This window comes from Podarcis gaigeae, assembly GCF_964106915.1.
Source record: "Podarcis gaigeae genome assembly, chromosome: 6".
NCBI classification, from domain to species: Eukaryota; Metazoa; Chordata; class Lepidosauria; order Squamata; family Lacertidae; genus Podarcis; species Podarcis gaigeae.
Genome location: NC_139682.1, coordinates 47,565,304 through 47,591,703, shown reverse-complemented (window position 1 = coordinate 47,591,703; position 26,400 = coordinate 47,565,304). Strand labels below are relative to the sequence as shown.

General features: G+C 44.4%; 1 protein-coding gene across 3 annotated transcripts in view; it reads right to left on the bottom strand.

The window, feature by feature from the left end:
• ELAPOR1 (endosome-lysosome associated apoptosis and autophagy regulator 1) overlaps positions 1–26,400 on the bottom strand; it is a 58,044-nt gene that overhangs the window by 7,837 nt on the left and 23,807 nt on the right. For all 3 annotated transcript variants that reach the window (XM_083745173.1, XM_083745171.1, XM_083745172.1), the window contains exons 2-20: positions 23,767–23,887; positions 22,489–22,681; positions 14,891–15,038; positions 13,870–13,950; positions 13,608–13,713; positions 13,318–13,467; positions 10,965–11,053; positions 9,902–10,079; positions 8,894–9,022; positions 8,454–8,544; positions 7,837–7,942; positions 6,842–6,979; positions 6,355–6,612; positions 5,400–5,573; positions 4,475–4,655; positions 3,419–3,515; positions 2,422–2,523; positions 911–1,037; positions 135–313 (exon numbers count right to left, since the gene is read on the bottom strand). In XM_083745173.1, coding sequence (XP_083601299.1) covers positions 135–313; positions 911–1,037; positions 2,422–2,523; positions 3,419–3,515; positions 4,475–4,655; positions 5,400–5,573; positions 6,355–6,612; positions 6,842–6,979; positions 7,837–7,942; positions 8,454–8,544; positions 8,894–9,022; positions 9,902–10,079; positions 10,965–11,053; positions 13,318–13,467; positions 13,608–13,713; positions 13,870–13,950; positions 14,891–15,038; positions 22,489–22,649 — 2,495 coding nt within the window. In that variant the 5' untranslated portion in view covers positions 22,650–22,681; positions 23,767–23,887. The remainder of the gene's footprint in view (positions 1–134; positions 314–910; positions 1,038–2,421; positions 2,524–3,418; positions 3,516–4,474; positions 4,656–5,399; positions 5,574–6,354; positions 6,613–6,841; positions 6,980–7,836; positions 7,943–8,453; positions 8,545–8,893; positions 9,023–9,901; positions 10,080–10,964; positions 11,054–13,317; positions 13,468–13,607; positions 13,714–13,869; positions 13,951–14,890; positions 15,039–22,488; positions 22,682–23,766; positions 23,888–26,400) is intronic.

Sequence of the window (26,400 nt, the reverse complement as noted above, 5' to 3'; positions counted from 1 at the left end):
TTTGCTTCTGCTGTGCTGTTCAAGGTTGCCATCTGATTTAAAGGGTAACCTTGAAAAAGGTCTTGGGCAGCTATGAAGCAAGCAAGCAAGCATGCATGCATGCATAATGAGCATCAACAGAAGCAGCTACTCACTTCTGGTTTTTCTTCCAGAAGTAGCAAGTCAGTGCAGTCAGCAGGATAGCAGCACATGTCCCCGCCGAGATGCCCACTTTGAGCCAGAAGTCCATGGCTTTACAAATGCTGACTTTTTGATCTGGGAGCGAAATGCCTCCCGAACACAGCTTGGGCTCCCTCCATACATACGTGGTTCTCTGTGGAAGGAAAAGCAGGCATGGCCTTCTTTTAATCACATGCAGTCACAGTTCATGTTGCATTTTTGTACTCTTTTTGATGCTGATGGTCTTATTGTACATTTCTGTTTTACCCTGTAGCACTTAGGAGATATTTTACACTAAGCTATTTAGAAATGGTTTTCAAGGAAATAAACTGAAAACAATATAGAAATGTAACGTTGATGCCACCTTACAGATTCGAAGCAACAATAATAGCTGTATCACCACCACTCTAGAGGGATCTTGAAGGGACATAATCCTCTTAACAAAAATAAATCGGTACATCATTGCTTAACCTGCTGCTGAAGCGGTTTATTGTTGTGAAATCAGTGGAACTGACTTCAGGTAAGCATGTTTAAGGTCAGACAAGTATGGTTTTGTGACAACTCCGGGGGGGGGGAATAGTGTATTTCAATTTGGTGTCTCTGCCTGTCCTAACAGGCATGTTCACTAAATGATCATTGGGCTGCCGTAGCTGTCGATGACTTGTTTTAATGTTCATATAATAGTCACAAAAATGGGCAGCTCTCAGGCTCTGAAGATAAGAACTCAAAAGAAGCCATTCTGTGTCCCTACCTGAATCCCTCCAACACAGGCACTGATGATAGCATGGTAGTCATCTGCAGAACAGAGGGGGCAGGCTTCAACGGTCTCCCACAGGAAATGGAAAGTGCATCCGTCACAGGTTCCTTCAGGGCACTTGCTGTTTGAAAAATTATAAAGTGCCATCTGAAATGGAGTCTATTCAGTGGCTCACCTCATGACCTAGCTGTTGTGGGTGTCAAGACATGACCTTGTCCCAGACCTGCCATGAAAGAGTCTGTCACCAGTGACTCCAAAGCCATGCCTCATGTACATAGCGTGTGAACTCTGCTGCATGGAACACTTGTTCTTGTTGTAAATGGTATTTCTTTCATAGATGTCAATAGGTCTTAGGCATTTCCTGTATCTGAGTTACACAGACCCCTTGGAGACCTGTGACATTCATGAAAGAATTTAAACCCTGCAAGGTTAAGATAGGCTCCATTGTTAGACCACTTCACCACCATTCTACTTTGACTATACCCAATAGACCTCTGCCTTTTAAAGAGATAAAGAAGTTGAGTTGGTATGTGAAGGAACGGATATGGCAAAGCTTATGCCGATAGGTTAGGTCTGTAAATGTAAATGAGACTGAACTGGGTTCCAGAAGCGTGTCACAGTGATAAACGTCATATAAAGTTGGTGGCATATGAATGCAACTTGGTCTCTTTACACTTTTTGCCAAAAAAATAGCTACACCTCCCAAACCAGACTGGGACTATAGTGCAGCACAATAAAATAGTTTTAGTATTCCTCCCCGTATCATTTTCCCAATGAAAATAACTCCACAGCAGGAAAATCATATGCACATTTCTATCATTTCCCCTGCATCAGCAACAGCAGCCTTTTATTGGGGGGGGGGTGCAGAGTGGAAAGGGTCAATGTTAACACAACTTCATCTTGTGCTATAGGCCTGACCCAGACTGGAGCTGTTATAGCTACTACTGGGGGGGGGGGGGGAGAAAGCTTTAAGCAGTGGATATGCTTTTATGCATCTTTTAGTTTTGCCTTTAGAAGGGTTGTGAACACAGGAAGCTACCCTATGCCATGTCTGACCTCCAGCTACTCAGTATTGTTTATGTTGTCTGGAAGAGGCTCTCCAGGATTTCAGACGGGACATTCTCAGCCCTATCAGGAGATGCCAGGGACTGAACTAGAGACCTTTGGCATGCAAAGCAGATGCTCTACCACTGAGCTACAGTCTTTGCTAAATCATTATTCCTTAGTTCTCATTTTAAAAAGCAACTATTAAAATGCATAAACAAGCTTGAAACATAGGAGTGGACAAAACTGAAATATAAATTACAACTGGAATTGGAAGCAAGTACACCCAATACGAAAGTAAGTGCTGTTCTCAGTGTGACTATTTTTACAGCATCGAGAGCATTTATTTATATTTTTTTTCTCCACCAATTTCCAGTTTTTGCCCCACTGTAGAGTTTGGAGTAGAATGTAGTTTTAACAGGCTGCACCTGCTATTGAGACTGACTAACCTTTGAACTTACCTCGGCACAGAGAGCACTCCAGAGTGGGGTTTTAGAGGATCACATCTCACTCTAATGGCAGTAGCTCTCCCAGCACTACAAGTCTGAGTCACATCACTGGATCTGCAACATATATGCATGTTATGAAATCCCTGCTAAAGCTGAAGGCCCTGTCATTTACAAGGCTTCACAGTACTAGCATTTCTCACTAATACAGTTGTCACTCGGGGGCAACACAGTGCTGTATCTCCCTTGTTTCTAGCATGTTTTTGTACTTTTAAAAAGTGGGAAACGCTTAAGACACATGTACTGTATCATTTTTCTTTTTCATACAAAGGACTGCTGCACAGCAGTACAAATGGCACTAAAAAAGGAAATCTGGCCAAAGGAAAAGGGAGGACAAAACACAAGGATAGGTTTTCCCAGGATGTGCGAATACTAAAGATTTTTTTAAAAGTTCCTTCAAATTAAGCATAGGAATGTACTGAAAAGTAGCATCCAAAAAATGATCCAACTTCCTTCTCACACATTCAAGTCCCACCTGCCAGAGGCTAGAGATGAGCTGAGAAGGCGGGGAGAAAGGATGCCAAACTGGTTCTGCGGAATCAAAGCCACTCCTGCTGGTAACAGCAGTAATCCTGTGGCTGGTTCACATGCAAATCATCACTGTGTACCTCATGAACTGTGTACCTCATGAGCAAGCAAGAAGCAGCGGAACCCAAGACCTTCCAGAGAATGATTTGACACAAGAGCCCTTTCTCCTCCTGTGGTTTCTGGAAACTGGTATTCAGAAGCACTACTATCTCTGATTGTGGAGGCAGAGCACAGCCATCACAACTAGTAGCCATTGATAACTTTATCCCTTCATGAATTTGTTCAATCCTCTTTGGAAGGTTCCAGAATGCCAAAGCCCCCAAATACTAAAAAATGTTCCAAGGCACATGAATAACCCAGAGTTTTCCACAGAAGAAGACTGCTAAAACTGCCTTCACCTATGTTTGGCAGTCTTGTAGCTTACCTGTAAAAAAATATCACATCCGGTAAGCCCACATTCTCTGCAGGGAAATAGTCAGGAAAAGAAGTGATGTTGTCCAGAGTGGTCTCCCGTGTTACTCCTACAAGTTAGAAGCAAACCAGTGAGAAGGACAGTGCACTGAGAAGACAGTGGCCGCTCCCAGGACCACCCCTCTCCCAAGACTGACTGTGCTAAAGAGCTTCACAGAGGAGAATCCCATTTCAATTATCTCTTCACTGCTTCCAGAAAATAGGCTTGTCTTGTTCATTGCATTCCTCACAAATGCTCATCAGGGTCAGAGAAACAAGTGAGGTCTGTGGTACCTTTGGTTAGGCTCTGTTAGTGTGTGTGAGTGACCCAAGTTTAGTTACTGGATTGCCAGGTCTTGAAAAATAAATAAATGACAATATATAAAATAAAACTAGATTGCCAATTCCTGAAAATAAAATATACTTTATTTTATGGGCCTGGAGGTGGTGCCAGTGATTTGAGGTAGAACAGAACCCAGTGCAAAAAAAAAAGATGTATTTCTCTCGCTAGCTATACACTTTTTTAAAAAAAGAAGCAGCAAAAATAGGGAAATTGCTATGACTTTCCCTCCTTTGCTTTCCTGGGACCTGGACAGAAAGCAAAAAACACAGCTGAGGAGTGGGGAACTAAAATTTAGTGGTACTGAGTAGTGTAGGATTTTCATCAAAGTTGACTTTGTTTTAGCTGAAGAAGCCTCACTGAACTCACTACTTTTCCATTCAGTTGTTTGACAGTGGAATGGACTCCGTTGGAACATGATGGACTCTCCTTCATTGGAGGTTTTTAAACAGATGTTGAATGGCCATCTGTCAGGGATTCCTTAGCTATAATTCCTGCTTTGCAGGCAGTTGAACTAGACAACCCTTTGGGTACCTTCCAACTCTATGATTCTATGATTTATCTAGAAGGCATAATCAGGGATGTTCCTGTCACCTGAATCAGCACATGCAACTCCCCCAAAAGCCCCTATCAAACAGCAACCAGAGTCCTCTGTTCAAAGCACAGACTTATGCTCCCTGCAATTCTCACCTACAAAGCGGTCTGCCAGGCTCACGGGTTGTGAAGACACCACTGATTTGTAAGCCATCACATCAGAGGGGACAATGATGGACTGGCATACATAGGAGGAAGTTGATTTGGAGAACTCTGTCTCTTTGCCCAGGATGTGCATGTCTGTGACGTTATCTGTGCAGGTTGCCATCTTCCTTCCCTTCAGAGATTTGCAAGGGGGGCGGGGGGGGGGGAGAGAGAGAGAGAGAGAGTTGGCTGGACCCTTGTCTTTATAAAACCTGAAGTTCTTTTTAAAGGAACTATAGTAAGAGGACTCAGATGAACCCACCCTATTGCACTGAAAGCAACGAGGAGGGTTTCAAAGCCTAGCACCAGTGCTCTGATCACCGCATTTTCCATTACCCATTCATGTTGGAAGGGCGTCTATTTGTGTATCAATGTATGTGCGTAGAGCTCCCACATATAACAGGGGTGAGGAGTCTGGGATAAACGGACCCTGCTTTGCATGGAGAAGCTCTATGTACACACAAAGAGCCTATTCCGAAGAGTTCTGTATGCATGGGTAGGGTGTGTGGTCACCAGCTGTCATTGGTGGTGGGGATAAATCAATGATACTGTGACACATACACTTTCAGTGCACAGGGATCTATTAACACCCATCCTTTCACAGGAGAGAAGGGCAGTTGCATCACGATAGTAAAACGTTTCCCTTAAGTTACAGATAAGAGACCTTCAAGAATTTGAGCTGTTTTGTTGCAGTGGTTCAGCTAGAGTAGCCAGGAGGATGGGATTCTGCTAAGGAAACGTTCTGCGGCTTCGGGGTGAGCATGGGTGCCTAGAAACTCTCTACACCATAAGGGTGATTTGTACCAGATAAGCCACTCTCACATGTTGGGGACCTGCATAGAGGATGGGCTTCTCAGAAGCCTCGCCACGTACTTACATGATTCCCACAGAGGCTGATGTTGAAGTGGTGAAAATACTTTAGCCCTTTGGTGGTAAAACTGGGCCCCACCAAAAAGGATGTGCTATTAGACAGTGCTGAGAAGTCGTACTCCAGAGTCCTGCCGTCTGCGATGACTGAGAGGTGACAGTCACTGTAACAGAGAGAATGGATCTGGGGAGCAGAACATTTTTTTACAGTCAATTTATTTCCTCATAGGGGAGCTCAGAAATTGTCAGTGTCTCCAGCAGTATGTAAAACCCAAGTTTACTCTGAGAGGAAGGAGCCCAAATGTGGCTGATTATTCTCAAGCTGGCCAGGTTTATAGTGCTCCAGAATCCCATAAGCTTCTGTTCACAGCAATCTCACTTGCCAATTTCCTCCAGGGAACCATGTGGATAATTACACAAAACAGAGTATGTGGAGATGAACCGCTTAGCTGTTCTAGTGCCATTTCCATTTTGGCAGGAAATAACTTAATATTTCTGAGGAAAGACAAGCTTGGGGTTTTTTAAAAGCAAAACTCTGGAATGATTTGGTAAGGGAAGAATCCCTTTCAGTCTACAGGTTCCACATTTTCAATAAGAAAAAGGCAAAAGTTTGTTAAGACAAAGTTTTCAGTTATATATCTTCTTTTTTAAGGATCTGGCCTCATGCACACCATGTGAGCAGGCAGGCTTTGCTGACCGGGTGGGATCTTGCCTGCCACTTCAAGTGGAACCCTCTCCGGCCAACAGATCTGCAATTTCTTGTGCATACAGATTCTGTCTGTAATTTTGGATGAGGGATGGTATACTAATACTAATATACTGTTACTGCCCTACTGCTGCTTTTAATGGAAAGCCCTCTGCCAACTAAATGATTTATAAAGTTAATGGGGCACTTTTATTTAGCTAACAGTGTAGATCATTGCAAATTGGCCATAAATGATAGGCAGAAAGGAGGACAATATTACCGGGTTGTTTTTTGTGCCGGGGCCACAAGGGATGCAGGCCTGGCTGCCATAGGGCTGGTGAGCTTTCAGATATGTGTTTGCTGCACACGGGTAGCAGCCCCCAGAGCTTCTGTCGATGTAGTGGCCGTGTGGGCAGGAAGTACAGGACGAGCCCGAGGATTCCAGAGCGCACACCCGGCAGTATGACGCTACACCTTCGATGACGTTGGTCACATTGATAGAGTACAGCTTGGCAACATCGTTGGTGTATTTTCTTCCCTAGAACGAAACATAGAAAGTGTCCATAGGGCCTTGGAGAGGTAGAAGCGTTTGATAAAGGGAAGGTGGGATGCTGCAAATGAGGATAGTGTGCCTATTCCTTGCTAGGACATCTTTGATTAGCAAGACACTGGGGTATCTCTGATTTCTGGCAAGGAACTCCACATCAAAAGGATAACTGAGGAACTAGCTGTGAACAGAAGGTTCCCCAGGAAGTGATAGTCCCTACCGGCTCATGATATGCTGTTCTTTGGAAGGCCCACGTGAAGCTCATGGTGGCGTTCTTTTCAATGATGTAGGTGTAGGATTGCTTTCCTTTCGAGCCAATCCAGGTTTCCACAGGTGTGTTGGTTCTGGAGTTGACACCCTACCAGAGATAAAGCAGGGGCCTAGTGAGTAAAGAGCAAGCAACGCTTTCTACCTAAATAATTCTTTATTATTACAGATACAGATATTTCCGTAACTTGAGTATAAGCAGGGAAATCATGCCAGGCAGATTGTGAGAGCCTTGGAATAGCCAACTGAAAAGGAGGAGAGGGGAGGCATTAGTGGGAAGGAAGCAGTTAAGAGGAAAGACGACACTGAAATTGGGGGAGAGAGGCTACAGTGACTAGGAGAGATTTTCCTTCGCGCACATTGTAGCCCAAGAGAAGCTGATGTGGGCTGCAGGTCATAAAGCACAGGAAATTCAGAGCATCATTTGCAAAACCCAATAATACTCATTTATTTTAACATTTTCACAAGTCTTTTTCATTTTGCACCGTGCATGATGAGTGACCGTGCTACCTGTCCAAAGTGTATCTCTGAACAAAATATGTCTAGAATAGTTTTCCAGCTCTTACACTGTTTTTATTAATAATATTAACATTATCAACAATGCTGATTTTTTAAACATACCAACAGGTGGTATACCTATATTTATTTTTCTCACTGCCATGGTGGCATTTTGACACAGAGTCCTCACAGAGCTGTAACTACAGGATGCAGGTGGGCTATTGTACCTTTGAAAATATCCCCATAGGAACATATAGATTTCAGTGAAAGTTTCCAGAATTGGGAAACAGCCAAGAGATTTGCCTCTTTTTCTAAAGGCATCAACTACAGAGGAAGAAGGGGCATGTGCCTTCTACAGCCTGTTGTGCCTTGGGAGCACAAAACCCCAAGGCAAACCAAGCAAGAGAAAGCTTATCTGCTTTGGAGAGAGAAGAAGCTGGATCAACTTACCACCATGAAATAAAGCTCACAACTCATACTGCAGATCGTTTCAAAGACGAATGTGATTCTTGCAATCTCTTTACTTTCAGAGTCCTCCATCACCGATTGTGGGGAACTGCAAGAGAGCAAGCAAAACTCAGGGGGTATCTATTTGCTCAAGGTCTTGGTGAAAACACAGCAAGGATGGGAGATGGGAGTAGGAATGTCTGGAAACAGTCCACCTCAATTAGCAAGGCTTACTTCAGCAAGCCATGAATCTGAATGTTTCCCTCAGCTTATGCTCTTGTTTGGAACACATTTGAAGAATCTGAGGATGGCCAGTCCAATAAAACCAGCACTCTAGTCACAGGCATACATTGAAAGCATGGCTGTTTCCAGGACATGGCAAAAAGCAGGCAGCTGCTGAGAGCTCATATATGTTTCAAGGATTTGTTAAACTGAAAAGCCAACTCAATCCCTCATTTATTCTTTCTGTTATTGTTCACCAATGGTGAGTTAAGGATTGTGGAAGAACTAATGCAAGCAGCACACTCTTAAAGGGGAGAAGGTCCCACTGCTTGGACTCAGTGCTCCTACTGCATTTTGGATGCATAGGCTTGCCATTGCCAGCTCAGCTACACACTCACCTGAACCCAGGAATCACCAGTGTCAGTATCATGAAATCATTGTCAGAGGCTCCTGCTGCTGTGTAGATGTAGTCACCAGCTACTTCCCACCCTGAAACAGCAAACAGAACACCATCTCCGTTCACTGAAAGGGCATTACTTCAGTTGGATATCATTAAATACACAGCTCTATAAACGCTTACATACTTCTTAGAGACACGGGAAGTCCAGTTGCCTGAGGCCAGAACTAGACAATTTAGCATGACGGCCGCTGAAAGCAGGCAGCCCCGTGTCTCCCCTCTCTTTGATCTGGCAACATCTGACAGTACGAGTGGAGTGAGAGTCACTGTGCTGTGAACTTCCCCACTGCTTGCAGGGGCAAGAGACCTCACAATATGACAGTGCCCACCCATGCAAGAACTGCCCCAACACCTCAGGTTAATATGTGCCCATGAAGATACCTGCCATTCCCTTATATTCAAAACTGGTTCCACTGAGGACCGTCGTCTCCATGTTTGCTGGCAGCGTGTTCCACCATTTGTATTCAAAGCCTAGAGCTGGTTCAGTCCCAACGGTGCAGTTGATGCAACCTGAGAACAGAAGGAAGCAACATTACAATGCTGGAACTCAGGAGGAGGAATGAACTCCCATGTGGAAGGCCGTCACTAGGTGGCTGGTGGGCGCTAGCAGCCCTTTCTGAAACAAAGAATGAGAATAGCCTATATAGAGGCAGGCTTGGCAGCAACATGCTTCAGAGGTGTGCACATGTACATGCCTACTGAACTTATACTGCACACCTTTTTCAGGTGGAAAAATCCCCTTGGGCAGAGCTTTCCCACTTGATACTAAAGTGGCAAAATGGCCCGGTGTGGTCTAGCCACTATTTTGCGGTATCTTGAAATATGCTAGAAAAAAAGTGTTTTCCAGGACTTATACTGCTACCACAGGATAATATTACCTTGCAGGCCTTTACCAGGAGAGTCATTGCATATTGATTCTTCCATTTGCAAAAGTGGTTGGGTAAGCAAACCCTAAGAATAGGCTGGTAGCCGCCTCTGCAAATTACCAATGAATTTCCTGATAGAAGGGGAGTGCCATATCATGCATTTTTGTTGTTGCTGTTTTTAATCAAGTAAGTGACAAAGAGGATCTATCTGTGTAAGGACAAAGCAGCCAGTTCCATGAGCTGTATCCCACCTCACAACTCTGTTGCCATTGGCAAGAATGTGGAATTAGCAGCAACAACAAAGAATAGGAAAATGAAGAGCTCACACAAAGACTGGGCTCCTTTTTATGCCACCTCTGAACGCAGTAAGCATAAATAACATCAGCGCCAAATCGATAACTTCAGGTTCCCTGTATGCATCGCCACTGACACTGCACAGGTCCCTATTCATTGAAACATTTTAAAGAAAGTAATTCATGTGACAATTTGGCCAGCCAAGAAGGAAAGAACAGAACAGCATTACCAGACCCATTTGAATATGATCCGTATGGGCAGGGCTCGCAGGAACTGGTGTTTGTCTTGAAAAAACCAGGATTGCAAGGTGGGCATGTAGTTTTTATGCCAGAAGCAGGCAATTCTACAGAACCGGGGAGCTCCTCACTGCAGATCTTTGGTTCAGCCCACTTATACATTAACTGAGTCTGTTGATATAAGAAAGAGATAGGAGCAAACATTTCTACACTTTAATCCGCAAAAAGCTGTGCAATGCCTAGATATCTCTTTACATGAACAACAGTTACACAGGCTCTCTGCCCATCTGCAAAAAGCATTATGAGGATATTCCAGGAAAGAAGCCCCGACATATTAGCTCCTCCTCCTCTTACTCCCAGGTGTTCTGAGTTCCCTCCCCAAGTTTAGTAATATACTGTCAGTATGAAATGGTCCACATGGGGGTGCTCTTTGCACACAGCAGTGATAAGAAGAGCCTTGCTTGAATTGACCCAACTACCCCAACATTCTGCTTTCACGGTGACCAGGTGCCAGTGCCGGCATGATACATTTTGCCTCAGAGGGCAGGAGACCCCAAAGTCTGTCACTGCAAGGAATCCTGCACAGGCTTCCTTCTCTGAGACAGGACACAAGGGGAGAAAGTGCCCCATTTGTGCCCCATTTAGGCTTCCTTCTCTTGGTGGTGGCGGCATGATGATGGGAAGACCAAGTTTCTCTCCTTCGTCCCTACACACCACCACCAAGAGAAGAAAGCCTGCAGGTTCATGCCACATCCCGCTGTAGCCACTTCCCTCTTCCTGAGGTAGACAAGGAGGTGAGGCCTTTCCAAGGCCACACACCTCTTCTAATAAGGAGAAACCAGCAGCAGTGGGTTCTGCTTATTAAAAGAGGTAGGTAGGCTTAGCCGGCCATGCCATCTTCAGGGCCTGACTCCTTTATATTCCTGCAATGCTTTGCAGTACGGTCTTTTCCGTTAAAGGTAAGCTCTATAGCCGTGTACATCAAAAAGCTAAACAAGAAATTTTCACTACTTAAACGCCACCGTCACAAACAAGGAAATCCAGAAGGTGAATTACCTCTCCATTGGTATCACAGGCTGTATGAGTATAAAAATAATCCTTATCTGTGCAAGCTGGGCGTGGCTTGCATGATGCTGAACCTGGTTCTTTATTGAAAAGAGGAAACAATGGTTAAAACCACGTGAGCATGAAAGAATCAATCTAGCAACAACTCAGCAGGAACTTCAGAAAGGTGCCATGCCCATCTCACGCACATGCCCATATTTTATCTCTGTGTAGCAGGTACTAATCACGGCTACCATAAATCTATTCAGTGTATTTAACCGGAGCAATGAGAAGGGCAGTCTGTGCATGTTTGCAGATGTACAGGTCGTTTCAGGCTTCAGTTCCAACATTTGTTCTCCTAGAAATTGTTAGAAGTCATTTGCCTCGTATTTGCTTAAGACAATTGAATCTGGTGGGAACAAAGAACACGTTTTTGTATTATGTTAAAGGAGCAGGCAGTTCCCAGCCTTTTTAGGGTAAGAAAAAGTGGCAGCAATTGATGAGAAAATTGCAGGGATTTTGCCCTGAAGATGGAGCATTTTGTCATTGAGTTGAATACTCTCTTCCCCATGGAGGAAAGGGGAAACCCAAGGTCCATTGTTTCCCCCTATAGTTTCCAGCAGCCTGGTAAAATGCTTCAAGCATAAGGTTTTGAAGCTGATCAAGTCAAAGTCTTCCTGCACGACAGCAACCAGTCTGATGTGACAACTGCTGCCACTTCTTATAGGGGAACAGACAACACTGATACTGCACTCGCCAGATATGATGCAAGCCTGAGATAGCTAAGTTGGTAGAACATGAGACTCTTAATCTCAAGAGTCATGGGTTCAAGCCCCATGCTGGGCAAAAGATTGCTGGATTGCAGGGAGTTGGACTAAATGACCCTTGTGGTCCCTTCAAACTCTACAATTCTGTGATTCTAAGCAACCACAAAGAGGAATGAAACTGCTATGAGCCTGTAATTTGAAAGTAACTTTCCAAGTCTTTCTGCAAAGCAGAGTTCCATAGAACTGAGCAAATTATGCTGAAAGCATGAAGGCCCTAACAAAACATACCTCTCATTATGCAGAGAGCAATACATGAGAACGATGCCCCAAATCCAGTTGTGTAAAATTCCTCCAAAAACACAGAACTACGGATCAAAAATCTGCTTGAGACTTAGACCTACTTTCCTTGGAGAGGATAAAAATGTGCCTACATTTAATGGGCTAGATCTTTCCAAACTTTCGTTTGGAGAATTCTCTGAAAAAGCTCAAGATTTCCCCAGTAATTTTCCAAAGCTCATATAGATCCAGCCTGGGCTAATTTCTCCACCGTTGCGAGTAATCTTGCTTGCCAGTCCCCACCCCCCACCCCGCAACTTTCTCAAACTTATCAAATGCCCAGGGAAGAAGGAAAATGGCACCCAAGTGGGCATGGAAAACCGGGGGGGGGGGGTTCCCTATGCTTCCAGATTGCAATAATAAATGCTTCTAAGCATGCCAACACCCTCCAATGATGAAGGGAATTTAAATAACTGCACTTTTAAACGCCTCGCTATCAATAAGGTAGGAGGAAGTTAAAACAATATGTCTTGGTGCTTGTGTTAATGGAAACTGCTTAGAAATAACTTTTGGCAAGGATAGCTAATGAGCTGTCTCCCAGGAGCTCCCATCATCTTTGACCCACTGTCTATGCTGGTTTGGGCTGATTGAGGCTCATCTGGGTGGGCACTACACTGGCTACCCCAGGCTTTTGGTTTCATCTTCACTTACTGTTCTCCCTCCTCTCCCCCCCCCCTCAATTTCACATGCTTGTGAATGTTACTGGGAGAAAGAAAATGGTGTGTGTGTGTGTGTGTGTGTGTGTGTGTGTGTGTGTGTGATCAGAGGGTTGATGCCAAATCATTACAAGCCAGAGCAAAATCAGTACCCAACACTGCAGACTTAGCCTCTTACAGAAACAGGGGAAAGAACATGGCTACATTAATTACATTTTTGAAGAGGAGAAAGGAGAGCAATTGGATTTTCTTTGTCGGAGCAGGCGCAATGGGTTCTAAGCTGGCAGGAAGGTTTAGGTAGCATATTCAACTGGAAGCTGGGCAAACGGCTGGGTATATGGGATACTTTTGCTTACTAAAGCTATAGGAATAGACCATAGCTCAGTGGTACTGCCCCTGCCTTGCATACAGAAGGTCCCAAGTTCAATCCCCAGCATCCCCAGGTAGGGCTGGGAGAGACTCCTGCCTGAAACCCTGGAGAGCCACTGCCAGTCAGTGTAGACAATATTGAGCAAGATGGACTCCATATAAAAGCAGCTTCCTATACTCCAAAGTCATAAATCAGCCTCCTTCATAAGTTTTCCGATAATTAGCTAAGGTGCTTACCTGAGTACATTGCTGGCTCGCACTGGTGGCAGGAAGTAGCTGTTTTGCTGGAGTAGGAGTTTGCTGGACATGGCTGGCAGAAGGAAGAACCTAATTTGGCTGTGTAGGTGCCTGCCTTGCAGGGAAAGCATTCAGAAGTGAAGGCTACTCCTAGGGAACAGGGGGGAGGAAAGAGGTGAGGTTGGATAGCAGTGCAAGAGAGGGGGGGAAAACCTTTTAGCCGCTGCTGGGCACAACGACAGCTTGCATAGTGGCATCAGACCTGAGACATGCACCAACCAAACACAAACCTGTAATCTCAATGTTCCTCACCAACACAGGCTTGGGAGTTTTGGACCACACAGAGAAGGCTGTCGTTCTCCAAAACAGAACATTGTTGCCCTGACTCAGCTCCACCTGCAAATGTTCAAAGCACAGACAGTTCAAGTCCCAGCTGATACTGAAAGGCTGTACCGTTTGGGACTTCAGTACTGAGTCCCAGAAGCACACACAGGTCTCCTTCTCCAAGCCCCTGCAGGCCATAAGCACAGTTAAGGAGCTCTGTGCACTTACAGTGTGTGTCTCCCACCCTTTCTCTGTGGTTCTCATCCATCGTGACTCCTCTACAGTTGGCTGGCACTGGTCATTCTGAATCTGCAACAAATGAGAACCTGGGATGAGGATGCACGGGGTAAATAAGTTGATTTGTAGTAGTCAAATTAAGATATCACAGTAAAATTAACATTTTTGCTGCTGGAGGGCAAAACTCTTTTGTAGGACCAAGTTCAAATGCTGTAGTGTAGAGAGAATGTATGCATAGCTTTAAAGGCTGGAAAAATAGGCTGCTGTTTTTCTGCGCTCCTACAAAGTACAAGATGGAGAAAGTGCCCTAACTAATCCTCCAGCAGCAAACCTAGAGCACATTGTTCAGAGAATTTTAAGAAGTTAAATGGTTTTGTGTCCATTTTGGCACTCAAGGCAACCATTCCTGTATCTACCCACTTTCTTAAAGCAAAGTAGAGGAAGAGCCACTTCTATGAAAGACATTGTGATAAAATGCACCTCAATACACTTCAGAGTTGTTAAGTTATCTGAAGTGCACTTTAAAGAACACAGTGGTATATGTTAATGGTCCTGGAGATGGTATAAATGTTGGGAAAGTCTTCTTGGCTACTGTATTGTAGTGAATAGGGAGGAGAAGAGATGCCAAAGTAATAATGCTGTTGGTTTTAAATGAGCATCATTATCTTTGAAGCGCTAAAGAAGGGAAACCACTGTATCTTGAAAGGACTGCAAAAATAACTGCTGCCAAAATTCATTTGTCACCAGATGAAGTCCAAGAAGGAACAGTTCAGTGGGAGGCTAAATGAACTGCCAGCAACACAAAAACGAACCTCCTTCCATGTTTTCTGGTTTAAATACCAGGAATCCTTGTCCTTGACTGCAACAAGATGCAACACTCATTTTTCAGATAGGCCCAGAAAGTGAAAACTAGTGCAGAGGTGGTCATATAGGTAAAGACAGTGCCCAGAAGAAATCCTCCCTCACTTTGCAAGCAATATTAGCAAGGTAGATTGAGTTATAGGAAACATACAAAGAACTCAAAGACGATGCTGCTGTCTGGGTAGATATACTCAAAGGAGACGGTGCCAGATTGCTTCAGATTAACAGCATACACCAGAGTGGCTGTGCACTCATCTGTGTTGGAGGCAATGTAATCTCCCTTAAGACTCCACGTTGACCTGGAACAGAACAAAGAGAAAAGCCCAGCCGTTAAGGGAGTGCTACTGTACAGTTCCAGGGAACAGACACTCCCTAAACATTACAAGAGAGTTACATTAACAGGAGAGATGGGTAAGAAAGCTAAAAGCACAAATGCCAGATGTTACGTCTCCACTGAAATATGGGTGTAATATTTATGAAGGATTCGTTCCACCATTGTAGCTAATATACAAAATTGCCCAGAAACTGCATGATCTCCAGATAAGTCTGTGCCAGGTTTGATTTTATCTGGAGATCAACAACACTTAAGCAGGCTGCACTTAGTTGAGCCATGTTGGCATTTTATACTGACGTATTCAAGTCTACTCCACAATGGTCAGTATATTCCCTGTATATCACTCTCTCATTATATGCTAGGCCACAGCATGAGGCTGCAGAATGATATATGCAATTACAAGGGGACAAAGCACAGGTTCTGTTTTGTGCAATCATTTCTGAAGCAACTGAAGAAGAAAAAATAAATGCACCCACCCTTATTTTACATCTGTTGTAATGTAAGGCAAAGGTGAAATAGGAATGCGGGGGTCTTAACTAAAATGGAGACCCTTTGCCAATCTGGTTGAAATTTGGCAGATCTTATAACCTTGGGGGGGATAGCGGAATGTCCCTGTCATGCCATTCAAATAGAAAACCCCAAATTTACAAGCTGGAGATGTTCGGTTTATTCTCTCATTAAAGGGAGTGGGAAAATGAAAAGGCAGCAAGCAGAGGTAAGAACCAAAGTGGACGGGTGTTAACCCAAAACTTCCATCTATATCCTTCACATGCTCCAAGACAGGGGCAGATGATGCATCTCTTGTGCCTCTTAGCCCAGTCCTAGTTCTCTTCCCTACCCTGTTTCTCTGCCTACTATGGAGTAAAATCAGAATCATAGCAAGAAGGGGAAACGACGGGCAAAGCAGTCGGTGGAGGAACATGCAGGGTCTCAAACTTTAGAGGGGCAGAGAGGATCTCAAAGTTGATGATGCTGCCCTAAGGGAAACTTGGTTTAATTTCACACATCATCAGTTTACTTAATTCAGAAAGAAATAAAAGAAATTGTGGTGATTATCATCATGCTTGCTTCTAATGACAAACAGTGTCACTTTGGGTGATAAAACTGGATGGAGGTGGAAGCAGGAAAACATGGCCAAGGGTAACAATGCTGATTTGCCCTGCGCTGATGTGCAGACAGTAATGGGGTGAAGGTGGCTGTAAAGACTCCCGGAAATGAAAGGTAAGAGGCGCCTTTAGCTTCTCTGACAAATGACAAGCATGAAGGAGGGGCAGAGGAGAGAAAACCACGGTGGGTGGTGGTGGTGAGAGGGGAAAGAACTATAAGTCTCTTTCTCTGTGTGTGTGTATTTGTGAGGTCCTCATTGTCATCTAGTTACACATGCCTCTCTTACCATCTGTTCTTCTTCAACCCCGTTCTCCCCCCCCTTCATATTATAACTGCCTGTTTTCTTCCAGACTTAAGACAACCCTCCATCCCCCCAAAATTACACTTCCTGATCAATCAGATGTGTTCCACAGCCTGTGAAGCCCATTCCTCCCCCTCAGCTCATCATTTTCAGTCTGGAAAAAATATGCAAGGATCTTATTCACTTTGCAGCAGAAGAGAGATAAAAGCTAAAAATACATACTATAAACTGCATACTTTGGGATTTCATACACATTTATGAAAACAAAAAGGCCACTTGCTCCTGTTCTTTTCAGCAAGAGGAACTCAGAACCTTTCACATGCATCGTTGCCACCACTCCATGAAAGGTATCCTGGATCTAAGGCAAACTGGAGGAACCAGACAGACCTTTACTTAATGAGACGAACCAGCAATGGTAATAATCTGCCCCTCTGCTTCTACAACCGTGCTTAGAAGTTTGATGAATAATTTAAGTGATATGAGAAGTAGGTTACATTTGCAAGTTGCACAAACACTTTTCAGCACCATGGTGTTGAGTTTTTTAGCAAAAAACACTCTTTAAAGGACGTCTTCTGCCTGACGAGTCTCAGCTAGCTTATCTTCAGCATCAAAATGATTAAAGCACCAGGCAGGAAAACAAGGTGGCAGTCCTTGGCTCTGCTCATCAGGGCATTTGAGGCCAATGGACAGACTTAAAGCCCCAGAGCTTGTAAAGCAGAGCTAACACACTGTACCCCTTCAAATCCAGGCTTCACAAAATACCCTCACTAAAACAGTTTTAGGCTTAACATCCATTTTCCTATCAGGATTAAAAAGTACAAGTAATCTCAAAACAGGAATGACTCAACTCCAGGTGACTGGGCTATGGCAGAGATCAGCTAGTGCTACTGTGGCAGCTAGGACAGCTATCTAAATTGAGATCAAGGTGGTATGTTGGCTTCCAATCTTCACTAATGGACCAGAACAGAGACTCCTGTTCTACTGACAACATAGAAAGCTACAGTACAGGCCTATCTTTGTAGAGTGCAATGTGTGAGAGGAGTCAGGAGTCAGCCCTGCCCAGACTGCAGACCTGGATTCTTCAAAAGAGGACCAGCATCTTTCAGAAGATCTCCACATTGCCAGTGACCATGAAGAGCCATTGGCTCTGGATATCCCTGCCTCAGAACTGGAGGCCCCCACTCCAGTTCCCTTCTAAGCCTTCTTGACCTGGGGAGACAGACACAGGGGCAGGTTTACATTGCCTCCTATTAACAGACTAGCAGCAAGGAAGAATATAGGCACGCCACATGAATTTTCCAAGATGCATGGTTTCTAATTAAATGCACTGGCAGGCTGCTCCAAAACGAAAGGTAAGGGTTAGGTTCCTCCTCAGCATCACCTTACTCATATGCAGACATTAGCACACCCACATTACACACAGTATCTTTAAAAAGGCTTTGCACCTTTGTGCTAATTATGTGAATGTGGGATCACTGTCAGTGCAGAAGAGAACACAGGAGAGAGGCACTGAAAGCCAACGTGGTTAAAAATCCAACCAGGAACAGGGAAAACCAGGTCCAAAGCCACACTTAGCCATGAAGTTCCCTAGGTGGACCTTGCACAAGTCACTGTCTTGACCTTAAGGGATAGCTGGGTAAAATGGGGGTGGACAGCCATGTATGCCAACCTAAACTCCTTGGGAAAAGGGTGGGGTGCAGATGCAATTAAGTAGAAAGAATTTTGGTGAGTGTGGATTTGAAGCTTTACATTCCAGCTGAAAAGCAAGTCAGGCAAAACAGCCCTCTTAAGCTTCATGTTCTGAAAGGAACAACCAAAACTCCAGGATAGTGACAAGGAATTTGAGAGGTATTATTGTTAGAGGAATATTGCATTTGAGGAGATGTGTTTCTGCAGGGAGGACACAAACACAGCTGGAGAAACTTAATTTAAGGCGGTCATGTAAGGAAAAGAAAAATCTGTACAGATTCACCAGACCTTAACAACCCTGCTTCATGATTTATATGCTTAATTCCTTGATCGAATGCTTGTCTAAAGTTGATCTGTAAGTTTGCAGCACCTTAGTTCACTCTTGATTCATCCAAATAAATTGTCTGTAGCCTCGTCCTCCAAAGCCACCTCCCATTCCTCCTGCATCCCTCACCTCCAGCAGACAATGACCCACCCCCCAAGACAAAGCCTGCTGTCACTGCTGGTTACCCCTTTCCACTCCCTGCTGCTGCCCTCCAAAGACAAATCCTTAGCATTGGAGAGGGTACTGCCCCCATGATTCACCCCAACATTCCCTGGATTGGGCCTGCCCCCTCCCAAGCTGCTTAGGAGTTTCATTGTTCTCTCATTCCCATATGAGGGTCATCCTCTCCTCAGTCTCCTATGGTCCAGGTCCATAGGTGGCATAAGTGCTGGTCTGGGTCTGTTGGGTGATTGAGACAGTGGCATCTCAGGATCTTGTGCAGACCTACCCTGTTGAATGGCAGCCACAGCGCCCAGCAAGGCAGCAAGGGGGAGGCCAACCACCATGTCCATGAGGGCTACTGGGCCTCAGAGGCGCAGCATGCATGTGAGCAGAAGACAGCTCAAGTGCTGTCCATGGTGCTGAACTTTGTGCCTGGCAACTCTCCCGAGACATACTCACTGAAACCAGAGTGCAGAAAGGATGCAACTCATCCACAAAGAGAATGCACACCCACCTCTGGGATACATTGGGGAGAGGCTGAGCTGGTTGGACAGCCTCCATAGCCACAGCCACAGCCACACCTTCCTCCACTGGTGCTGGCACTGTACCACCACCTCCCCTGCAAGATCCCTGGGAATCAAGGCCACTGATACATTACCGACATCACTCTGGCTGTTGTCCATGTCTTTGATGGGGTATGGGCAAGGATCTTCTTACCTGCCCCCAAGGCTTTGTTCAAAGCCTCCATTAATATTGCACCAGAGCAGATTAGTTCCCAGGCTCATTTCCTGATGGCACCAAAGGTGTCATTCCATTGCTTGCAGGTGGAACCTGTCATGCAATTGTGGAGGCAGAGGGAGCCAATCCTCTCAAATGCACTTATGTGCCACTTTCTCTGTAACTCCAGATAGGCAAAATTATAGGGCACACTGTACCACCCATGTGGTGATCAAATGGGTGTTCAAAAAGCTGAAGATGAGACACTGGTGCTTCCATGACTTGATCCCATAAGAAAGTCACCAAAGCAGTGCAACCCATCACAAGCTGCCCATGGCAGAAGATGTTGCTGGGCAGAAACCCCTGGCAGGGTATGGAATGGGAGGCTGATGGAGGCTGCACAGGCAAGTGATTTTTCAGCCCAGAACATTAGCAAATCCTGCGGAATTCTGCAGCCTTCTGAATGTACCCCCAGCTATCAATCACTGTGGCTTTCCACCACTTCTCCTTTCTTCCTGTGGCTGGGCCCCTCCCAGCAACTCTTCCTCCCCTCCTCCAGCTACTTGCTCCCACCACAGTTCCACATCTTTCATTCCTTTATTAGCTCCTCTGCCTGCCCCATCAGCTGCTATTTCCTAATTTTTGGTGCCCCTCTGGCACCCACCAGAACACTTACTCCCCTGGATGTGAACCCACTCATTACCCCCACTAACATAGTGGTTTGCTCCCTGCAGTTTGCTGTGTTGGTTTTCCTCCTTCCCATTACATCTGGATTTGGTTTCTCTCCTAGCACTATTGAGCTTGGGTCCCTGCCTTCACCCCAGGTTGGTGTTTTTCCCCTCCCTTTCCACCACACCTCCTGTCTCCATTGCTGAGGGTAATCCTGCCCCCCATTTTGGGGTTCTCCACAAGGTTAGCTGCTGGTGGGTGCATTTTCACCTGCCCAGCAATCTGTGGGTGGGCAGATGTATTTCTGCTGGTGTGGAGTCCCCCCCCCACAAGCAATATAGGCAGTTTTTCACTGGGGGAGGCCTACTTATGTCTCATTCAAACCTTTCCCAGACAGATATATATATAGTGGTCTGGACTGCTTGAGCAGAGATCTCAGAGCAGAAGGTAAAACAAGGCATGTCAAGAGAAATTAAAATAACTGACAACAAATCTTCTCTATATACTATTTGACTAATAGTATTCTTCATAATTAAAAAGATGCAAACTAGAAGTGACAGACGAAATTGAGGGGAAAATAATGTGCTCATTAAAATTGAATGGAGATTCATATTAAAAACCTGCAGTAGAAGTTATTTTTCCATCTTCTTTTACTGCTAAGAAGGAAAAACTGAAATTTCAAAGATGGCCTTTAAATGAAAGAAATAATACACAGCTCCCCTGGCACACATTTGCCTTTACATAAAGGCATCTAATGTTAAAATTATTCCTTTTCCTTTAGCACTTTGTACCCATTTTGCAAAATATTGATTTCCTACCCCCTATAGTTTTGTCACTTCCAAGGGGGAGAAATTAGAATAGAAAATAAAGCTATTAAATACTGGTTTGAACTGATTTTACAAACTAACCACATTACAATACTTTAGAAAATTACTGAAAAATAATATGCTGGTACATTTCTGCAGTGAAGCCTGTTTAATTTTAAATGTTTTTAAAAACCCAATACTGCTGTGCAGTATTACTGGGGCTATAATTCATAAAGCAATAAAAATGTCAGAATCTAGTAATGTACTTTTTTATTTAGAAATTAAGTGGCTGTCTGTTTTGTAAGCAAACAAATCCCTGGACTTAAAAATGAGAAAGTCACAATATCTGTTCCCTAGGTAAAAATTAGCAGGTCAAAATAACTCAGTGGGAGCAATGACAGAATCTGCTATTGCAATTAAAACTTAATCAACTGTCTGCATCTTACCACTGTGTAACCATACCAGTCAGGAACCTGGGCTTTCCTTTTAAAAACCAAACCAAAGTGAGAGTCTAGTCTATATGGCTGCAAAATGAGTGAAATCTCAGGTGCAAAGGGGAAACAAAATTTCAGCTGGCAGGAAATGGGGATTCAATGCATTATATATCCTCTTTGTCTCTTATGATTAGGGGAAGCAAACTGAATTATGCACAGTAAGTAAATATATGCAAAATGTATTTAATTTACTTAACCCTGGTGAAGAATTCTGGTCACATTGGGAGAATTTACACACTCTCACTCACACACAGAGTGCCAAATGTCAGAAATGCTAGGGTGTTGGTGCACATGAACTTACCACCATGCTGCCTCCACTGCATGCTCTCAGCAAATAGGAGGTGCTGTTGGTGCCCTCCCACCCCTAGGAAGCAAATAGGGTCTCCTGGCTCTGTACTGGCCCAATGTGATTCAGAGTGGGCCTCTTTCCTCATGCAAGACCCCTCCCCCTCCCCTGCTGTAGATAATCACTCACCCCCTTGTTCCCTGGCATGGGGGAGCACCATTTTGTGGTTAACCTCCGATGCCAAAACGCCTTGGGCCAGGCCTACTATAGACACAGTGCAGCAACTGATCAAACTTAGGGAAGAGAGTATTTCCCTTTTCCATCCCATCCCATCCCATCACTATTCTCTGGGGTTGCTCTGTTCCACATCCTGCTTTGCCTGCCTTTTGGTTTGGCTTGGAGAATTCTAAAGTTAGTTTTTTACTTGGCACATTGCTCAATTTGCAGTTCATGGCTCTTCCCCCCCCCCCCTAAAGTGACTAATGCACACCAGCACATATACATATTGATTAAATCATAGTTTAAAATTGAACCTTGATGCAACCACATCAGGATTCCTTTTTTGCACAGAGATTTAATCCATATGCATACATGCTGATGGGAATCACCTAGCTGTGAGGAGGGAGGGGAAGCTACAATTGAGAATGGCATCAACTGAGCACGTGCAGCAGTCTGGAAAACAAAGGCAGGAGACTAGCAAGATACTGCTCCAAAAACAAGACTGGGTAATTCAGACCCTCAGGATCTGTGGAGAAATTCACAAGCACCCCCACTTAAACAACGTGTTTAGCTTTTAGAATCAGCTGTCTATGTGATAATGATGTGCTCTAGCAGAAATGAAAGCAACAAGCTCACTCACATGCTGCAGTTTCCCAAGGACTCTGAGTAGCTGTAATCAATTTCAAGGTTGGTTGCTTTGTTGTCAAAACCATGGGGCAGCTCATCCCACTCATCGAACCTGATGCCAGTGCCCAGAGAATATGTGCCCTCTGCACACGGCATGCATGACTGGTTCTTCATGTCCAAGAATTCGCCAGCTTTGCAGGAAAATGCTGAAATGCAGAAGAGAAAAACTGATCAGGGGAAAAGGACAAATGAAAACCAAACAGAGACTTCCTTGAGTGATTCCTAGGATTTATATAACATGCTGCCCCAATGCATTTGCCCTGGCCAGACTGAACTCTGGGAATCTGTGGGTTGCCACTTAATAAGAATCACAACTTGGGAGAGTCCTACTGTGCTCATGTCCTTCTTCTGTTTCCCATACGCATCCAGTTCACCACTGGTGTAGCTTCTTATACAATTTCACACCACAGTTCCCTACAACATTCAGACTCCAAGAACTGTGGTTTGCTTAAAATTCATTGAATGAGAACAAACCAAGATGTAACTATGGTTCCTAATCCTGGTTTGCTCATTAACTAGCCATAGGATCTGGCCCCTGTGGGAATCCGTGGGGCTTTGGATCCAACAGGCTCACAGCCTCTGGTGCCCTGCAATGTCCCATTTCAAGGCTTTCTGTGGTTTACTGCCAATGGGAAAACCCACCAGCAGAAGCTTCTCACTTGTCAGAGAGAAGCTCAGGACCTCTGGCATAGCAGAGCACCATCAGCAATGGAGAGGCAATACTGCACCATCCTCCCACTCCCCCAGCCATTAACATTGGGGGGGGGGGTGTCCAAATTTGTATCTAAGTGCATCATTACAAAATTTCAGCAACATGTCAATTTCAAGTCACGTATGCCAATGCTAACTTTGTGTGTGGGAAGTTAACATACACAAAATACAGGCAACTCTCCACCTGTGTGGGGGTTGCGTTCCAGGTCATTGCACGTGTCAGCAGTCGCAAGTAAGCCTGTTACATCCCCTCCTGGGGCCAAAAGCAACACAGGCATTGGTGGTTGCATGGCAATCAGATGCACGAAAAATGGTCACCGCTTGCATTCAAGGATATTCTAAGCATGAAATTGGTATCTCTCTCTTCTGAATGTTCAACTATTAACAGGGGTAGACCTCATTTTAACACACTGCACGATGTGACATCTCGTGCCCCACGGCTCAACGTGGCTCTGGAGCCTCCAGTTGGCTGGAATAAACCATGTAAAGGGAAGGTGTGGTGACAGCAGTCATAGCTTACAGCATTTTGTGCCTTTGATGGGGTCTGGCAAGCCGGTGCAGAGTCCTGGGTTGTGCGGCACAGCTACTCTCCATCTGGAGCCTTGGCTGTTACATGCTGTGTATTCATAATGGTATTCAGACTGAAAGAGAAAGTGCAGGGGTGAAACAACACCGTGTGCATTTAGCACCAATGATAGATGCTTTCCCACTTATTATAGAAGATTGGCTCTCCACAGGACATCAGGTTATTATGCTCAGAGCTGCAGAATTTTCACAATAGGAACATGTAAACTAGATTTGGTGGCCCCAACATTAAGGTAGTACACTAAACGTGCCACGGGCTGGTCTATCCTATAGACACATGCAATTCTATTCTCTAGAGCAGCTACTTCTAATTTATACTAACTGAGAGAATAAACTGGACTTTTATAATCCTATGCATATGCCTACAAATTCCAGAATCAAGGCAGTTTTGAATAACTGTTCTGTTGATAACAAGCCATACCTTTAAGCAGATGAGATTCCATTTACTAAGCACAAGCCCATTTCCAGATAAGGTGTTTATGCCACTAGAAAGAAACTGTGCTGGTACTGTAGTTGTGCAGAGTATGAACAAATGTTATCCAAATCCATAGTAGAGCCAGGGTACATGAGAGCTCCAGTTACCTTACTACGTGCAACAAAATCCCATTTCTCCAACTCCTGGCACAGGTCTACACGATAGGAGAAAAAACACAGGATTCACAACCCCATGTTTTCTTTAGAAGGGAAATGCTAGCTGGGTGGCATTTTCAAGCGAGAGAAAATAGGGAGTGCTCTTCCTATACCTATTGATTTGGCTTTGCAAAACATGAGATCACACACAAAGCCTGGTGCAGGGAAGGCATCCTTCGCTCCCTGCATCATTTCTGAGTTATGCAGAGCAAGGTGGTAGAATCCAGGGGCAGGGATTGTTGTGGTTGCTGTTGTAGTTGTGGTTGTTGTTGATTTTATGAAGCATATTTATTCACAACTGCTCTAAATTCTCAGGGCTCCTCTAGATTCTAAATATTTAGCAAACAAAACTATGTTTATCCTAGCATTATTAGGGATTAGTGTAACAAAACTGGTTGTTCATTAAACAGGTTCCTGGAGAAACCCGGATATAAAGTGTTGCCTAAAAGGCAAAACAATATTTCTTTAGTTCTCTAAACAGATGGAGTACTGGAGTATTTGACCAGGGCCAGAGAGAACGGTTCTGGAAATGAGCCAAGTCCACCAATTCTCCTATGAGTCACCTGACCAAGTAATGCGCTCTCTGTTTCTTTGCGATGGAGGCATACGGGGCTGTTCTACATATTTATTCTGAGGCTGATGTACAGGCATATATTTATTTTGGCATTTCCTACTTGCTATGATGTAGCCATTCTCATTTGAGTAGAAAATGCAAAGGTCATATGCTTAATCTGTTTAATGGGCTCTGTGTTCATTCTATACGTTTCATATGTATTCAGTTCTGCTGTTAGCCACTAATATTAACTAACTTAATAAAGATTAATCAATCCTACTGGGCAACTGCTCTTCTTCCTCTCTTAACAGCGACTCTCCTTTTTGTGTCCAGCTTCAAACTGTAAATATACCTAATTTTCATTTATAAAAAGAAAAAGTTATTCCTTCGGAGGTAGTAAGGTGCATTAAAATGTGTGGTATGTAGTACACAGCCTTAGCCTTGGTTTTCTGTTTGGTGCCAGGTGAGGACCTTTTTATTTGCCCAGGTCTTTTGGCTTGTTTGCATTTCATCATGCTGGAATGTTGCCTTCTTTATTGGCAACCTATTGTACAGTTTGATATTCACAGAATCGTAGACTTGTAGAGCTGGGAAGGGACCCTAAGGGTCACCTTGTCCAACCCCCTGTGATGCAGGAATCTTTTGCCCAATGTGGGGCTCAAACCCACAACTCTGAGGTTAAGTCGCATGCTCTACTGGCTGAGTTATCACATTGTCATTGTATATTAATTTAATTCTTATGAGCTGCTCTGAGAGCCTTGGCCGAAGAGCAGCCAACATGCAAACAAATCAACATAAATCAAAAATCCTTCCCCTAAAAACAATCTTGACTTTTGCTTGGGACAAAAATACAGCAAACTACCTTGTTTAGGATCTATCTTGCTTCAGAATCTAGATGCCGTAAGAGAGAAGCTTGTTCTGCTCCCCGACAAGAACAAAGGCCTGCTTGCAAATGCATTGGTAACTTTCTTAGGAACAAATGTAATTAATATCATACATTTGCTTAATAGCAAATGCAATCTCCAGCTAAGTCCCCAAGTGGCTAGGTTAACATGCTTTTTATATGTTTTTCTTATAAAAACTCTTTATAATGTGTTCTATTGTCCCTGAAAGGGCTGGCCCAAGACATTTTGCTGCCTGGGGTAAAAGGCACTCTGGTGCTGTCCATTCTATGTAGAGAAGCCAACTGGACCGGCTGTTGAATCTTGCTTCAACACTAGCAAAGATGGCGCACTCCACCACATCCCATGGGGCATGCAGGGTAGACCATGTGGTGCACACCTACCTCTATCATCCAGCTTCTGGCTGCCACACCACCACCCACACAGCATGTGCTACCTGAGGCGGCTGCCTCACTCTGCCTAACATCAGATTCTGGTCCCCAAC